Raw genomic sequence first — 18,942 nt, forward strand, 5'->3', positions numbered from 1 at the left:
TTTTAGAAAAATTAAAGCTTATATTAATAAAGAACTCCAGTAACAGAGGTATCACAAGAAAAAAAAATCTCTCCAGACTTACAAGTACCTTAAATGCAAGGCAGTTAAAAGCTGCTAAGGTTCAGATAAAATTCCCCCTCAGATCTGAAATTTCAAAGACAGGTTTAAAGAAGCTTCACAAGACACTTTCTGAACATGCTCACTATACAATTACTGTACCTTAATTAGGGGGAATAATGTCACATTCCCAACATTTTTACAAGAATCCAAGCAGTGCAAAAAATCTAATCAGGACTGGAGATAGCACATTGCAAATATCCTGGGTATAATTCCTGACAGCAGTAAGTTGAATGGAATACTTAGTGTCATGGACAACCATCACGAGATGAAATTTGTCTCAGGGTGATTATTAAATATGCTCATATCCATGGCAGTTTTCAACACAGTGCAAGAAATGCAAAACACGTCTGTTAATTTGCCTTTTGGGTGCTGTTCCCTTGCAGTGAAGGACTAATAGCAATGGCAAATGGAAAGGCAAAAGGAATTCCATTCCCTGTTGTCAGCGGGCCAACACTGAAACTAGCAGCTTTCTGCTTAAACCTCAGTAAATTCATTGAGATGGACATTTAGATTCAACTTGCATTTGCGTCAAAACATTTCAAACTAATTTGACAGCAGTATAACTACTGCGCCCTCAGCCCCCTTCCAATGACCGCAGCCGTATTTTCCGAAAGAAACCCAGCAGGGCTCTGGCTAACATCAGAGGAGAATGCTTTAATGACAGTGGTGGCACTCTGCTTCTCCTGGGATACGTGCAGCGTTTTACATGACTGACAATCAAACCATACCCTATGGATTTATGGTTTGTGCTTTTTTCCCGGTTTGTTTTTTCTTCCACCAGAATTTCAGATACTTTTTTGGGTCAGTACCCACACCTCAAATTTTGCAAAGGTAACCTCAGAAGAATCACCATTGAGGAAGGAGTTGTAGGAGTGTGAATGGCATTAAAAAGTGGTTTCCTGAGCCTGTCATGTTTTTGCCAGGCGTGCACACACAAACAGGTGAGGCAATGTGCGCATGGTGTCAGAGGAGAGTTTGAGCCTATTTAATCTCAGCAGAGGCGAGATGAGTCCTGGCTGAGCCAAATTCAGACAGAAACCGGCAGGAAGGCACAGATGTGCTATGGACATTAACACAGCCCATGCACATGCAACACTCTCAGATATGCCTCCTTCCTAAAGTTTCAGGAGTAGGGAAAAGAGTACACTACATCATGCTAAGGATCCACCTGTTTCCTAGTATGTAGTGGGACTTTTAAGGCATTATCTATTTAGAAGCAACATTATCTATTTAGTAACAGGGCATTTCAAGCTAAAAAATTTCCTGTGTTTCAGTTATCAAGTAATACTGCTGGGAAACTTCACTTTAATTTAAAGAAATGTCTTCCAAACTAAAAACACCTAGTGCTTTACACAAGAAATAAAAATTCATTTTGCTTGAAAGTGCCATAATGGTATTTAACAAAAAAAAAGTTCTGCTAACTCAAGAGGCATTTTACACAGCAGAAGCCTGGATGTTTACAAGACACTGTTTTACCTTTAGGTTTTCAACAAAACTGTTGATTATTCAGCACGCCACTACCAAAATAGTCTCATCGATGGGCAAAGACATCCACCATATGTAGCAACAATGCTAATTCACATGGAGAAGTGGGCTGAAAAATAAGACTCTCTATTGCACAAGTAACTAAATGATTATAGGATTTTAAGCTGCATTTTTGCTCCAGCTGATACCAGACTTACCCAGAGGAAAAAAAAAAAAACAAGTGAACTGCCTGTTTGTGCTTTATATGCCTTGCCAGCAGAAATCACGTATCTCAGATACTTAAAAAAAAAACACCCCAAAACAAACAAAAAAACCCCCCTATGTAATTTCACATCTGCTGTGATTTGGGAATGGTAACTCTCCAGTTCAGTGTCCCCACCAAGAATCTCCAGGAATGCCTTCTCCCAGGAAGCAACTCCTTTTCCCCTGCCCCCATGATGTGACATGGTACAGAATAACCTCCTGGCCATGCCCCCTTCCAACTGCTGCAAAAATTATCCCTCTCTGGGCCAGAAGCAGGACTACATCTCTCATTTTTTCTTTTCTCTGAGAATTTTTTACAATGGCCTTAGGAATTTCCTGAACCAGCTGTTCATTCCCACTAGCAAACTCCAACGCTGCACCCTTAGCTGCACTGATGCAACCGTTTGCAGGCCATCACCAAAAGCATCTTAAGGAAAGGAGGATGAGAAGTCTCATCTGAATGGGGAGTGTTGATGTACCCCTATCAACAGCAACTTAATTCCACAGCACCTCTGCCACCTGGACAGCTCGGGTGAGAAGGGAAGTTGTAAAATGTCCAGGGTGTCAAAAGCATGAAAGATCTATGATCAACAATAAAAGCTATCCCTCTTCTTAGTTCCCTTATGTAAGTTGTGACTGTTGTGACTAATTTAGGCCAAGATTAGGTGACAGATAGACAATAGACACTATGGATTTGGATAAAATCTGACTTTTATAGATCTGCAACTATGTATTAGTACCTCTGCTGAAGGAACTATGGCAGCTTCAGAGAATTTATTCCAAATTCAATGTTTGCTTCCTGAGAAAATGGTGACATAAAATAATTAGTATAAATTTACACTGAACATGAGAAGATGCTACAAGGCCACACAATACAAATATCTGCTTCATTAGGGTTCTTTCAGAAACTACCAATCTTGCCACTCCTGCCAAAGAGAATGTTCACTTCTGAAATCTCACACATTTAGAGCTACCAAAGCCATATGCTGCTTCTGGGGCAAGCACAAACACACGCGCTTGCTGAAGCTGCCAAGCACCCACACCATAAATAGGATTATCTACTAGGCTAAAGCACAACAAGTGCTAAAGCACAAAGTGCTTTTACAAAAACAGTATCTGTGTAGCTGTACATTTCATTGCTTGACAGAGAATGACTAAACGACAAAATCAGAGCAGATAAACACTGAGAGCCTGTCATTCCCAAGATTGTATTGATTATCTAAACCAAATCATGCCAGTGTTATCATCCAGCCATACTGCCACTTCCAGTCCATCTCACTTGCAAGACATGATACTAGTGCCAAGTGGTGCTGTTTGCTACAATCTTCCTTCTTCTCTTACTATCTACAGCAATGTTTTCACTAAAACATAATTTAATAGTGCTTAATTTCTGCTAACCCTTTCTCACATTTCCTTCACTCTTCACCTCTTCCTTCAGTTTTAACACCTGACTTCAGATTATCTTTTTTTCATGTAGGGCTTGATAAGGATTTCCATGGACAGCAGACCAGCAACAAGAGATCTTCGTTTCATCCTTGTTTCCTCTACTGCTCACACTCACCCATGTGCCAGTGCAACTGAGCAACACCGCTGTTTGTGCAGCTGCATGCAGCAGAGAAAGTCATCCAGGCTAAAACATATCCCAGGAAAAAAAACCCTATTGCAGCCCATATCAGTTCACACATCCACCTTAACAAAAAGGCAAACCCTGTGCAAAACAGGAAGAATTGCTCAAACTGATCAAATCTGAGCACTGAAATGTACCAGCAGAATAAGCGAGTTGGGGCAGGGACACACACCTTGGCTGGGATTCCTGAAATCAGTCTCGCTGCCAAAAGTCAGTATTAAGTGAAACAAAGCATGCATATTACCAGGAATCTGGTCTGAGACTATGCTGAAGAGTTCCACCTTTTGCTTCCTAATTTGGACATCTGACTTTTTAAGATCTTCAGCTACTGGAGAAAGGAGTCAATCTTGTTAACTCCCCACAGCCAATCCCTGAGACTGCTGAAAACAACCCCTGTTCCCTTTCTCCTTCATTTCTTCTGCTTTTAAACATCCTCCTGACTTCCTCACCTCCTCACCTCCTGACTTCTGTGTTTACAGAACACATCTCTGCAAAGCCAGAGACAATAGCAGTAAGTCCCTAGTCACACTACATTCCACTAGGCTGCAGTTAAGTCCCACTTCTAAGAGAAGCCCTGGTATTATCTAGTTTAAATTGAGTACCATAAGTGAATGTTAATCAGTGCAGCACTGTCTGACAGTATCCCTTCACAGTTATACAACATAAATACTTAAAACTACTTTATTCTCCAACAAAATTATGATTCTGTTGAAAAAACGTGCATTTAACCAGAGAATATACACTCACTTATAATTTACACATTTAATATTTCAAGTACTTTAAACATTCACTTTGCCTCAATGCCTATTTTTAATTATGACATCACCAGTTTAATTATAAGGTGACAACCTCTGGGCTTACTGTTACTAAGCTATTTGTGTTTTAGCAGAAATTCTTGATATAGTTCAAAATTCAAGGCAGTGGCTTTTTTTTTTTTTTTTTTTTTTTTAACTTACACATTCACTGAAAGCAATAAAGAAGAATCACTGGTTGGCTAAGTGAAACAGTATGTAGACATCACTCATTCCTCTTCTTGGGAATGCTGCCAAATGAAAACATGATGGGAGTATGGCTGAAGGTGCTGTGTGGGGTGACAGAGTGCAGTGCTAAAACAATAGCTGACTCTGCACATTTGAACTCCTTCTTCTAGCTTTTCCCTTGGATAAAATAAAAACGCATTTATTAAAGTATCTGTATATTCTGGTTCCAGAAGATCTGTGGCTGACAAAAGGATTTCCAAGACTTTAGCACTCCTCTTCCTTCGCTGGCACAGAACAAGAGTTTGTTTTTTAATTTGCGGAAAAGCATTTTCAGTCAAGCTAAACAGTTTGTGAATCAACACCTAAGCCTGTGGCTTTAGAGATTTATTTTCCATTTCCCCAACTTTGAAACCCCAGCTGTGGGTAAGAAAATTGTTCTACGCAAAGAATAGGGAAATAATGAAAACAAGCATAAAAGTACAGTGCCATCAAGAGCCTACATCCACAAATAAAGAGATGGAGTGGCAGAAAGATAACTTCCAACCCTAGAACACCCAATTCAGTGAAAGAAGTGTCCAGATTCCACAGAAATCTCTTTGATGGGAGTGGGAGGAGTGGGTGGTACAGCTCTATGGAATTCCTCTTTAATGTGGCTTCACTGCTAGATGTCTTATTGGCAGTAGAGGGGAGGGGGGAAATAGTTTAAAATCCAGCATACGCTGCAGGGCAGCACAGCCTGCATTTCAGGATGAGAAACGATCGCCATCTATTACTAGGAGAAGTTTCGGTAAGGACCATACATAATTTTATTTATTCCCACCCCAGCAGTACTTAAGGACTTTCCATTAGGTCCACACATGACTGAGTTCCATGCTGTATAGAGAGCAATGCAGAAGCTATTTGCTTCCCAGACAAATGAGCAGAGGTATGCTGGGCTGGTGTGACAGCAGACACACGATGGCTAGCTTTCATGGCTTAGTGACTTCATGGTATTAGTGAAGGAAACAGAAAATACCCCTGGCAACCCCCACACCTCCCAATCAATCACTGGGATTGAAAAGATGTGTAGTTTGCCAACTGTAAGAAACACTCTGCCTTGGGACATTCCCTTGGAGGTTGGCATCCTCAAACTCAGACCCCATAAGCTCTTCTTGACTGTGCCTTCTTCTTCAAGCTTCTCCTCCTCTCCCAGTACATGCACCAAGGAGCTTTCCCCTCCATTGATGGCCCTTCCTCCTTCATTACTCACAGCTCATTCTTGCTTTGGGAGACCATGGAAGGAAAAGAAAATAATGCACAGAGAACTGCTGCTGGCAGAGTTTTCTCTGTTTCAACGCTACCCTTAGACCCCTCTGAGTGACCCATTGTCTGTGACAGCTGAAGCGAAGACTGAGGGAATGAGATAAGTGACAGCCCACACCATACTGCCACAGCAAAACAGAGGCAGGGGCAGACAAAACTCTGGGCTCAGATGCTCCAGATTTGCCCAAACTATTATTATGCTCCCAGCAGGGGATGAAAAATACTGCTGCTTACTGCTTGAATGCCTCTCTGAGAAATGTTGCTACTCAACCCTGCTCCCAGTGGATGGCCCCAAGCTGAGAAAGCTCTCCATTGTTCTGCAGGCTGGCCAGGCAATGCACTGCACTCTGTCAAAAGATTTGTGCAAACAGCTTTCACTGTATAACCAGGAAATACTTTCATTTGTGATGATATTACCTAAAGGCATAGCACTGTCTAGAAAAGATGTCATCGGACAAACTTGGAAGGCTGGAACAAGCCCTTCTCTTCCCTCCCATTTGTGACCTTTACAGTCTTCAATTTAGTTTTCCAGTGCAGCATAAATCCGGTGACTTGAGGCTTTTCAATAATATTTGTCAGGTTACCATATCGTTCTTCTGAGGGGACAGTGCTAATTGACTGACCAGCCAGATATGCTGATCCTGCCTCATGCCAAATGCCTGTTCTTCTCCTTTCTTCTATCTCCCACTCCACTTCAGCTGCTTGCAGGAAGGGGCAATGTATCTCTTAAAAACCTAATGCTTCTTCATTAATAATTAATAATTAATTATTCATAATCTTCTTCAGACCTATGCTTCTTGCCTCAGGTTGAGGAGAGCTGCTCTATGTCAAGGGTGAGCTCAGCACAGCAGAAGAGAGGAGACCAGGAGAGTGAAGGCAGGTCACTCAACAGGCGTGCATTAGTGAGGAATATAGCTTCCTGCTTTCTCCTGATCAAGAACAGGCACTGAAGCCAGAGAAATTCAGGAATGGGATGCATTTCCATCCTCTCTTTTCCTCCCCCTAGTTATCTAAACTTACTTTTAATGGTCCAGTCAACTTTATTTTGAGTAATAGCTTTCTGCTGCAACTTAAAGACCCATACTTCAAGAAAACTGAACCCAGAAGGGAAGTCAACAGTGATAAGAGGATTGATATTCTGATATTTTCCATATGTAGCAACAATACATATTAAAATAAACCGCCACAGATGATTTCACAAAGAGTTCAGGAGGCCTTTTAAACAAACCCATCCTTCAAACACTGAAGAGAAACACTCTGCAAGAAACCAACTCAACAGTAACTTAATAGAGGTTATTGTGCACAGGGGGTAAAAATCCATACTAAACCCACACTATACAAGAGTATTTACTTCAATTACTGCCAATATTTTAAGATATGTTACAAACTCTGAAGTCCATGATATGAAAACTCATCCTTTGCTCCTTAACCACCCCCCTGCCCTGTGCAATTCCTAATAGCGTAAGCATTTTGGGCTACGCACTATCTGTTTCTGTCCTTTTCTTGCACTTTTACAGTGGCAATGGTACAGTATTTACTTGTCATAGTCATGCTTGTATTTGATCCATGAAATGACTGCCACACATACGCACTCCCAAAACCATATATGGGTTATTCTGTCCTCATTTGAGCCCCCCAAAAATATTTGCTCATCTTGTACCAAATGTCATACAAACCCTTGCTATAATCAAGACTAAAAACAAAGTCTAACTAAAAGCAGCAGCCCCTAAGATAAAAGAAAATATATTGCTTGCTTAGAGAAATAAATAAAGATAACCCAAAAAACCATCTAAAAGTGGGACTGTAGAAGGGTGTGTCATGGAATGACACCCAAGGAAGTTTAAAGAGACCAAATTAGACGCTTCAAGGAATAAAATTAACACAGTCTTCTAATTAGACTAGCTTGCTATGATACTGAGCAGAAGCAGAGACTGACTCCTGAACTGACACAACTGTGTTGTGTCCAACATCTAAAATTGCTCATTCGGCACATGCTCAGGTATCACTGGACAAGATTGTATAAATGTATAAACATATCTCAGAAAAAACCAGCTGATTTTCCACTTTTAACCAGCATTAGACAGATCTAGAAAATACTTCCTTCTACTGTTCTTCTCACACTATACACATCTTCAAGGAAGCTTTCGTTTTCAAAGATATATTTGGAAATTACATAAGGCACTATAGAGATGAATGCATTTGGAAAAAAATACTGAAACAAAGAGAGCCCACTTGACCTAGGCTATCCTCTAATTACATGTCTGACTGCACACTAATAATATCGTTTACTGCAAAGTTTGTTCTAACTAGAAAGAAAGGATATAAACCAGTTTTACACATAAGGGTTTGAAGCTTTTTTTTAAAATACCCTAGGTGATGCCTTCAAACAAAAGATCAAAATATCGAATGAACCTGTGACAGCTACATAGGTCTGTGCTGTTGGAAATTTTTTGAATTATAGCCAGTTCTGGAAGCAAATTCAGATGAAGTTTTCTGACAGGAAAACAAGGTGCACAGACATCAAAGGATTAAATGGAGATGTGGAGTAAGGGAACAATCTCATGAAGACAGAGATATATATGAATGAAGTGATAGTGGTTTTAAGCAGAGTATTTCCCCTTTTTGACCTTCCAAAAGGGAACGAAAACAAAACCAAAACAAACAAACAACAACAACAACAACAAAAAAACCAAAACAAACCAAAAACAAACAAACAAAAAACCCCCACACAATTCCCCCCACCAAAAAAATCCAAACCACCAAACCAAAAACAAATAAACAAACCCCAATCACAGTAAATCCTGTGAAACTTGAGGCAACCAGGACTTAGTATTATTCAAGTAACTGGACAAATCTGACAATCAGGTAAGGAAAAGGGTTATGTCCTTTCACTTACAGCCCCTTTAGGCACAACGAAAGCGGAAATAATCTGTCTGAACCCCATTTTACTGCTTCTTATCTTCCTTAAATTTCTTAATTTTACCCCTTTTGAACAGCAGAAACCACACCTCAAAATTGCTACAACAACAACAAAAAATTCAGAGCAGGTTTATTTGGGAGAGGCGGCTTTCCTTCCCTTCTCTGTGAGCCTAGTAACCGATTGACCTACATACAGTAAAAGTGACAGCATTGCTGTTTCACTCTCCTACTTCCAGCTGCTTCAGTCCCCATCCTTTGTGCAGTAAGGATGAAACAGAAGCCTGAACTTTACACGTTACTGTTTTTGTTGGCCTGAATATACTTTTTTACAGTATTTAAAAAAATCTTTATATATTTTTATAAAATCCCTTCAATGTATTTTTGAGGCTTCCAATACTTGTGTGAAGTTATGGGATACTAAGTTGGTGTAAAGATGTGATTCATTCCCTTTGTGCTAAGGATCATGCTGCTTATGCAACACAGCATGAAACGATGTGTCTGGGAAAGACATTAAAGTGGAAATCAATCTGATTTTCTTCATAGGCAGAGTTCACTCCTACCAATCCTTTTTACTCACTCATACCACCAGATTGTAAGTTACACAGTGCATAGTAACATCAGAGGTTAAGTATGAGCCTTGTCAAAGGCTAATGTGCTATCCCTGTAACACAAGTGTCCAGGGGGGAAAACTATTATATGTGTTTCTCAAAGCATTTTTTCCCCCATTTTATTACACAAGCCCCATAAAATGATAGCTGTAGTTTTCAGAGCATCTTAGTCGAGCTAAACTTAGAAAGCCTTATACATTGTCTATTTTTCAGCTGTAAAGTTGTTGCATAGGCAAAATGCCTTGAATACACAAGAAGCACAAATATTCCCAATGTATTCCCATCTATTCTGTCAGGGCAGGGATTAGTACTGATATGGGTTGGCTGGATTACTGACTTTTTGTAAAACAGCAGGGGAGGTGGAAAAAAAAACTAAAATGGGTGCAACAGATACAGGGTACATATCAAGAAGAGAGAATGAAAGATGACCGTAGGGCAGATCTACCTCAGGCTGAACTTTTTTCTGGAGGGAAGAATCAAAACAGGAACTTCCAGCCATTTAAAAGAATGAAGCTGAGTTTCTGTTGTAAAAAAATTGCATTTGAACATTTTCTAAAGAAACTTAAGTAGCGTGGGCACGGGATCTGAAACTTGACAAGGGCTTCCTTGGAGCCAGAGACGTCTGTTTGGCTGTTCAGACTTAAACCCACCCTCATCTGGATAGCCAGGAAAGCCCTGAGAAATCATTTGTATAACCTTTTCAGAAGTATGTCCCTCCAAATGTGCTGCCAGCACAGTGGTACCCCAGCACCTCCAGTGCTCCCAGGGGTCCAAGCTCCTCTTGACAACTCACAATACTGTAATGTTACCTTGCAGACAACTGCAGTAACAGTCTCCAAAGCATGGAAAAAGAGTCACTAACTCTGGCAGACATGGGATTGAAACTTGGACCACACTACCCTTTGTTAGGTTATCTAAGGGCTAAACAAATGAGCCCCGAAGCCCCAGCAAGGATCAGAGGAACAATGCTAGGTGGAGGAACCCTCTGTAATGTAATCACTGGAAAAACCTAATCAGTGAAAATTAGAGCACACTGAATTGCCTGTTTCCTATGACAATCCAAGGGGAAGATGAAACCGTTGTCCTTGGTGTGAAATGCACCAAGGTGGGTCAATGGGGAAAATCTTTGATCAGAAAAAACTTTGCAAATGAAAGGAAGTGATTTTGTACAGCAGCAGGGGACTGTATGGGAATGTGTAAAGATTGTTTAGTGGAAGGAGCAAAGATGGCAAAAGGGAGTAATCAAGGTGGATTGAAAAGGAACAAGTGTGGGAAGAAAATGAGAGAATAGAGGAAGAAGGAGTCAGATGTGTGTATCTGGCCAGTAGTCTAACTGAGCTGTGTTTGAGGACCTCTCTATTCTTATTAAATCTGGTTTCTGACCGCCTTTTGTGTGGGTGTGCTCTCTGCTCTAAATGTGTAAGTATGAGGACAGAAAGTGAGAGGAAAGGGCTGTGCCCAGCAGCTGTAGTGAGCTGCAAACCTCAGGGGCTTGTGGACTCTGGTGCCATCAGCTGGAGCAGGACAGAAGCCCTGGGGGCTTCTCCTGCATAGGCTGAGGACCTGGGGCCAGCAGCAGCAGCAGTGACCCATACGTACTGTGTGTACCATATTGTACTGGCAGACTCCAATGGGATCATCAGGACAGAAGGAACAGGACTGGGCCACTTGTGTGCTTCGTGATCACCTGAGAGCTGCACTGGGTAGCAGGTGCAGGTAAGGGCAGTGCTTCCTCCCTGTGTTGACCTGGCTGGGCTGGGCAGATGTGTGGGATGAGCATGGACGTGCAGCCTGTCACATCCTTCTCATACCGACAGTGAATGCTTCAGGAAGCCACAGCTTGGTGCAATGCCTGTGACTGTGAGATAGCAACGACATCTCCTTTTATCTGACAGACAGGACGAATACTATGACTGTGAGATCTTTGGAGGAGTCTCCCAAAATGAGTGGTGAGTGCTCCATCTGCATTCATACTTTTATGTTAAACATGAAAGTATCAGATGTATTTTTTGACACACTAAGTAACCATCATTACCAGTATGAGCAGGAGTATCCTGCTCCCTGATTAGACAAGCCACAGATTGCTTGTTCTCTCCAGCTTTTATGATTTTAAACTAAGGCAACTTCTCTTCCAAGTATTTTAATAACTTCGTTTCAATATTCTCAATGTTCTTCTTGTTTTAAATCCAGCTCTGATGCAGAATGCATTCATTAAAAAGAAAGAAAAGAAATCTTACCTCCAAGCTGTAGAGATATTTGAAACTGTTTTTCTGATTGGCTGCCTTTTCCACAGCTTGAGCTAATTTTACTGCTCCTTTACCACCAGCCGACCAGTGATTGCAGGGTACAGCATCAAATGCTCCAGACTCCTTTGCAATCTTACACACCAGATCAACCTCAGCTGGAGAGTCAGTTCTGCCAACAAAACAGTCCCGTCTCATTATTTTGTTTAATTAGTTCTCTTTTACAATCTTATAAACTTAGCCTTATTTTACCATCAGCAGTGGTATAGCAGGTATACATAGAAATTGTGCCATATATATAATGCATTTATATACAGCATATGTATTTATATGTTTCAAGAAAATTTTGGAATTGTCATAGCTGATTAACATGGAAGATTATCAGCTCCATAACAGTATATACTTTTTTTTGTTGGTTTTAAAACCTTAAGAATAAGCTAAGAACTTAAATATCTTTATATTTATGATGAAAAAAGGAAATCTTTAATAGCTTCTTTGTTCATGCCAAATTGAATAATTTAATAACCAAGAAAAGTGAGGAATTTGAACTGCGTATTTACTCACAGGAGTAATGGAAGAACAGACTTACTTGAAGACATTTAGAGCAACCACAACAGGAACTCCAAAGAGCTGAGTAATTTGAATCTGTTTCTGTAGATTACAGCAGCCATCAGCTACCAGCTGGAGGTTCTGTGCAATTAAGTAAAAATTAATGGAAATGGTAAGATATATAAAGTTTTCTCCAGCCAAAGAATTTTCCATAAATTTAAGTGAACATAAACAGTGCTGATCATGACAGTTGTAGGCAAGTTAAATTCTTCCAGATGAAAGTATTCTGGCACTTATTAATTCTCTTTCCAATTAATAAGCAGACATATTTAAGTAACTAAGCATGTCCAAAATTTGTACACAAACCCATTGCTCTTTTCTGAGACACAGGAAGATGGTGCAGCAGATGACTGGTTGCTTGTCATGATTGTGAAAGGGATGTTATTCTGCTGTTTGCAAAGTTTATAAACAGACTGCGGTAGTGGGGTGGGGTTTGACATACAGATGTGTTTGATGCAGAGTTCGTATATGCACATACATAACCCAGATAAAAGAAAATTACTAGATTTCCTTATTTACTCTTCTACATCACACTTTGTAGGCCTTGTCTTAGTTGTAACAAAACAAGTATCCTTAGCCACATACAAGCAGAAGACCAGAATTTGTCTGGAGTGAAGTGACAAAAAAACCCCAAACCAGCAGAATTCACTCTTTGTTTGAAGAGCCACATCCCACCCCAAATGTGAAGCATAAACATATTAAACTTGTTGATAATGATAAGGTTATGCTATCATGAATTTCAGGGAGTGTCTTTGACACCACTCTGCTCTTGTGCTTCTATAAATGCCTGTATGTTGATCAGTCTGAAATCTTAGTGGTCCAGGAAAAGCTATGGAAAAAGATTTTTCAGCTATTTCAGTTCCTTATTCCAACCCATCACGCAGTCACACACATCATACATCTAAGAGGGGTAACACAAAGGGGCTGAGAGAAGATGAGGTGGTTTCACTTGCTGGCAACGCCCGTTAGAGATGTTCACTGAATGTCAGCATTAGAGCATGCTATTGTCAAACCTGAGTCCAGGCACACTGTCCAGCCAGAGCAAGGAAAAGTTCTGATTCTCTGTACACCATATTATTTTGTTCCTTTATACAAAAACCTCTTTAAAGGTTTGTAACAGTTCCTCTTACCTCTTCTGTGTATTCTTTCTTCAAGGGGGCACCAGCAGTTACCTGGGATCGGGTAATAATAAACAATCAAAGTCATCACAGATCGAACCTTGTCATAACCCTAAAGGGTCTGAAGTGCACTTTTGCTTGCGCTCTGTACTGCCATTTAACCCATACCAGTGCACACAGCGTCACAGCCTGACTGCAGCTTGTGCTTTATTCCACACTGCACCAGCACACAAACAATAGCAACACTTCCTATTGCATTTGGGTAGCAAGACTCAGGTAGTGCCTCAGCAATCAGTTGCAAAAGCCTACTGGGGGAGGCAGCTGGATCTCATTCTGTAACATGTTGTTACAGCACACCAGCAGTGCAAAGACAATAGGCAGCAGCTTCCAGCAGCTGAAGAAATAACAGTGACACGGAAGAACATCATCTTTGATGTCCTTTAATTACTGCCCATGGCATTGAACTGCATGCAAGTCTTTTGTTGGAGAGCACAAAGGTATACGTGCAAAGTGCATCACGAGGGTACTGGGGTACTCTACCGAGTCTCCAAAGACCACGTAACGTCAATCCCAGGCACCAGACTTCTCACTTTTGTCTCTAGCATGAGTCCTTTTTATAGTTAACCTCCCAGTAAAAGTATCTGGTACTCTACATGCCTCAGTGATGAATGCATCATTTTTGTAAACAAATGAAACCTTTAAACTTCTAAGGACACAAGTGAGACAGAAATAGAGACAGTTATTAAGACATATTTAAGTATGTCTTAAATCTATTTTTGCTAGATTGAGTGATAACACATGTGAAAATATACTTGCCTGGATAGGGATGGAGAAATATAATTCAAAATAAAGAAAACATGCATTAGAAGTGTACTAAAATGATGGAAAATTATATCATTATATCAACCTGAAAGACTGAAAAAAGGTAGCTCAGCTTTAACTCTTAGAGAAGATTAGCTGTAAGGGAAACCATGCATTCTAAAATTTTGTGGCTGTGGAAACAGCTCTGGTATTTTCACCCAGTGCGACTGTTTCCTTGGCAGCATCACTCTCCAGCATGCTGCTGGGCAGATGAAAGTGTTCTTAGGAGTTAAGTGTCTGTCTGCTTGGCTAGCAGAGTCTGATCTGATTGCACGTTCGGGGAGCGTTTCTACAATCAGTAATCTGTAAAATCTCTTTGTGGCTTAGACAGCAAAAAATGATACACTGGTGATTCTTGGTACACCAGGAAAACACTTGAAAAATTTCATCACTTACTTCAGCATCTCTGAGAGAAGTAATCTGAGCAAAATAAAAGGACATAAGGGGTACCCATTACTGGAGTGAAAGAAATCTCAAAGCCCTTGCTAACAATGTTCTCTACTTCCACTCACATACAGCAACTCGAACTCGTCTCATTCCTCCTTGGCTGTCAAACTTGCCAGCCTGTGATGACTTCAGTGCACTTACAAATGCTATTTCAAAAGGCAGGGGAAAAAAAAATCTATCTCTTACAGGTTTTTTTTTTTAAATGCAACAGACTTCCCTTGCTTTGCAAGATATAGTACTTCTTAGGAGTTCTTTCATCCCTCTTCTTTAATTTGTGGTCTAATTTTAGAGATAGCATTAACTTTAATGATAACATCTATACAATGAGGTATCTCAAAAGGGTTATCTAAATATTGCCCCACAGACTACCCTAAATATTTCTTAAATCAAGGTATTTTACTTATTCCAAATATTAGCAACAATTTGATTTTTCAAATCAATTTTTTTGCACAGGGAAGGTGCAAAAACTTACATTTGGCCCACCTCCATGCATCTTCAAAGCCCTCACTGTAGCAACAAGTACAACCACACTGGGAACCAAGCCAGACGCTCTGCATTTGATGTTGAAGAATTTCTCCATCCCAATATCAGCACCAAAGCCAGCTTCAGTTACTGTTAAACATTAAAAAAACAAAACAAAACCACACATTAAACATGCTTTTGGTTAAACACTGGGGGATATTTCTACTTCAGCATACAGTGCACTTAAATACACACCAGTACTCAGTTTTGAATGAACTTTTAAATAGAGGTCTATTTACATTACTGAGTCTGATTAAAAACCTATTCCCAACTCAGAAATAAATTCTCTTATTCTTATATGTACAATATGCCATCAAAGGTAGTTACATGGGGGGGAAAAAACCACGCAATCTAAATTAGTTTGAACCAAAGTATTAAAAGAAACCCTAGTCCTCTAAAATCACTGTTTCTGGGCAATTATGTGTAAAATGATTGCAAATTCTCAGATAGAAGACTTTCCTGTATTATTCTTCCTTCTTTCATTTCACTAAAGACGTACTTTTATCACAGTTAATGGACCTAAATTCTCCTAGGTTTGCAGAACTTTTGGTGATCTCTTGCTTTTGTGGAGAGGATGTTTAGTTATAAACACAAACCAACAGTTACAGCCACATCTCAGTGTTCAATATGCTGTTAAATAACAGATTTAATAATGGGATTTTGCACCAAGGAAGTCAGACATGAATGTAACATGACACAAGAGAAAAATCTGTGCAGAATTAGGACACACTGGGCAAATTATGTTTAGTGGAGCTACAAATAAAGAGCATCTGTATTAAATGATACTAGTCTATTCAGAGCGAATTTGTTCTGATTTGTCGAATAGAAATTATTTTGATTGCTTCTTTTAAAATGCAAGTAATTTCTTTATATTAGACAAAGACAAGCACAAGGCAAATAAGAAATTTAAGGGATAAAATCTCCCGTTGGTTGAAAATTTACCAATGCAATGATTTCCCACCAGAACACATTAGAGAGCTGGGCTCGACACACACCTCTCAAAGATGTGAAGGGACTCTTATGCAGACAAGTCAGGGCAGGGAGACAGCCTGCTCCAGAGGCTTCTGGACCTGACTCCAAGCAGGGCTGGTAACATGTTCTCATAGCCCAAATCAACTTGTAAAAACTCATAAATTCCCTTCTCTTTCCCTCTTGCCAGCAGTTTTATCTCTCATATTTAGGAGGGGAAGGGACCACAAATGGCTGATTGAACATTTCAGGACTGGCAGCCTTCAGCAGGGTCAAGGAGGAGGACATACAGATCTGCTCTCTTGCTACAGCAGAAAGCATCTCACTGTTGGCAGCCGATGCACTTTAGGAAGTCCCAGCCTTTGAGCATTTGTCCTAATCCCACTGGTTCTTTTCCACCTCTTCTTCATTTTGCACAGGCTGAAACAATTGCCTGGATCTGCTCTGAGGGAGGAAATGGCTGCTGGGGCTGGGAGAGGAAGCAAGTAGTAGCAAACAAGGGGGTGGGCCTGCTGGGGGGAGCGGGGACCTCTTGAAATAGTAACATGGCAAGTGTCATGATTAACGTTCTCCTCAATCATTGTAATAACTATATCATCTTTTCCTAAATAGCCCTGAGAAAAACAGACACACCAAACATGGGGGGGGAAAAAAAAAGAAAGAAAAAAAAAGATGTTTACACAAATGCAGTAATTCATAGGAGCAAAGCTAATGCCAGGATAAGTCACATTAAAAGCAGAGCCAGGGATCACATTTCTGCTTTCCAGTAACCCTCATTCTTCTTCTCCAGTCTCTTATGTGGCATAGGGTGATTAATGGGAACCCTGAATTAGGAATATATAACCACGATCAATCTTTAATATAAACAACAGATAAACTACCAAGTGCTTGAGAGGGTGGGAAAATAATTTGTCTCTTACAGAGATTGCCAGCACATATACATAGCAGTCTCCCAACGTTTCCAAAGAAAGTTTCCAGGGAGTTAATCCATTTCATGCCAAACCCTTTCAAGGGTCAGTCTCCCTCTGAGAAAGAGGGGATTCCAAGTCTGCATTTCAGTGGGAGAAAAGCAGAGAGGTCAGCCTTCCACAGCAACCGCTCGTGCAGCGAGCCACCCTTCGGGCAGTCCAGGCAGCCGGGGCCGTGCTTTTTCCTCTGTTCTTTGCAATCTTCCCTGTGCTACGGAGGGCAAAATTCACATTTGCCTCAACAGCCCAAATACCGTTTCAGAGTTCAGGGGAGTGAATGCTACAACATGGAGACCGGGATTTTTTCATTGGAAGTGGAGGAAAGGGAGACGAACGTCAGTGCTTTCTCCAGTGTGCGGAAGGAAACAGGATGTAGTAGAAAAGCTGCCTGGATGAAAGTCGCAACTCCATTTTATTTCCTCCAAGGAATAGTAAGAAGATAGACTAACATGCCAAGCTATTATATTTTAAAATCTTTGTGCTGAAACACTTAATGCAATTACTTTCAGATTGTTTCCTGCTTTCAAATGAAAGCGTCAATGAAAAATGCAGACTATGAATGGGAAGTTTTAAACCACTCTACGTTTAATGATCATGAGCTAAAACAGCTAATCACTTTAAATGTAGCAACAGAAAATTAAAGCAATGTGCAGGTCCATTTATTTTGATAGTAATTTCTCATACATAGTTGGTCAGCAGAAGAGAACGTGAACTCACATAAATTTTGGGCAACAAACATCTAGTTTAGTAGTTGTGGTCTGCTGTACTTCAGCCGAAGCAAAGTTCACAACACAAGCACTATTACCTGCCCATACCTTTTTGCCCAGCTCCAGCTCCACCCCCCCGGATGCCTGGTTATCCCGTGCCCTGCCGAGCGACCGTTTCCCAGCTCCGTGAATCACGGCTGCCCGGGCTGCTGCCCTGAAAGCAGGTAGGGAGTTTGTAATAGGTACCAGCACGGTGTAAACCGCTTGCCTTCATTTCCAGGCCACAAACACAGCTCTACTGCAGTTTTAATGAAAGTAAAGAGGTAAATGATTTGCCTTCAGCAAGCTCACAGAAAACACCATGGGTATTTGCACTTTCAGGCTGAGAACACAACTCCATAGCAAACCTGTACCGACCTAGATCCGTGTTATTACAGTCCCAGGCCTTGTTTTGCCTTCTGGATCTCCTTGCACTGACAAGACTCAATGATGAGCTGGGACAAGTGCTAAAAGATTATCTTCTGAGTGCAATTTTCAGTCAGTACAGTTCTCTGGACTCTCACTCTGTGGTCATATAAAGTGCAAAACCTAAAGAGCAAACCTATTGTTTGATTTTGTGCTTCAGTTTTAGAGCCTAAACATCATAAAGAACATTGGAATGAGGATTAAAAATTAAAATTTCATGTATCAGCAGTGCACTACCACTGCATTACTATTAGAGTGGGCTATAGGTCAAACCTAGTGATTAATTTACATATATATCATAAATAAACTGCATCAAAATAGTCAAATAAGGTCAAATAATTTGTTCTCAAAAAATATCCATGTGAGTGCAACCAAAAGCGGTTCATTCTAATACATCACAGTAACTGCAGGGTTTTGGTTCAAAAAGCCAGTAGGCAAAACACAACACACAATTGCTACAGGTCTTTCTAGAGATCATTTATATGACAGCTACTTCACCCACTCTTGCTACCAAAATCGTCAATAAACCATAGCTTTCTTCCAGAGCAAAGAACCAAAATTTCAAAATTAGGTATGGGGAAAAAAGGGGAGAAGCCCATAGGAGTGAAATTAGGCAATAGAGATAAGTCTGTCGAGTGGTGTAAAGTCAGAATAAACTCTTCACTAGAGTCTTGAATTCTACTTCAGGGATCAGGCGAATGAACAAATCACTCTGATGGTTTTGTTTCTTGTTTATAATTATCACAACC

General features: G+C 40.5%; 1 protein-coding gene across 2 annotated transcripts in view; it reads right to left on the reverse strand.

Moving 5' to 3' along the window:
- MTHFD1L (methylenetetrahydrofolate dehydrogenase (NADP+ dependent) 1 like) overlaps positions 1–18,942 on the reverse strand; it is a 145,781-nt gene that overhangs the window by 52,519 nt on the left and 74,320 nt on the right. For both annotated transcript variants that reach the window (XM_040059706.2, XM_040059707.2), the window contains 4 exons: positions 15,035–15,174; positions 13,267–13,308; positions 12,117–12,217; positions 11,522–11,699 (listed from right to left, as the gene is read on the reverse strand). In XM_040059706.2, the coding sequence (XP_039915640.1) occupies positions 11,522–11,699; positions 12,117–12,217; positions 13,267–13,308; positions 15,035–15,174 (461 nt within the window). The remainder of the gene's footprint in view (positions 1–11,521; positions 11,700–12,116; positions 12,218–13,266; positions 13,309–15,034; positions 15,175–18,942) is intronic.

The sequence above is a fragment of the Hirundo rustica genome, chromosome 3 (genome assembly GCF_015227805.2).
Source record: "Hirundo rustica isolate bHirRus1 chromosome 3, bHirRus1.pri.v3, whole genome shotgun sequence".
NCBI lineage: Eukaryota > Metazoa > Chordata > Aves > Passeriformes > Hirundinidae > Hirundo > Hirundo rustica.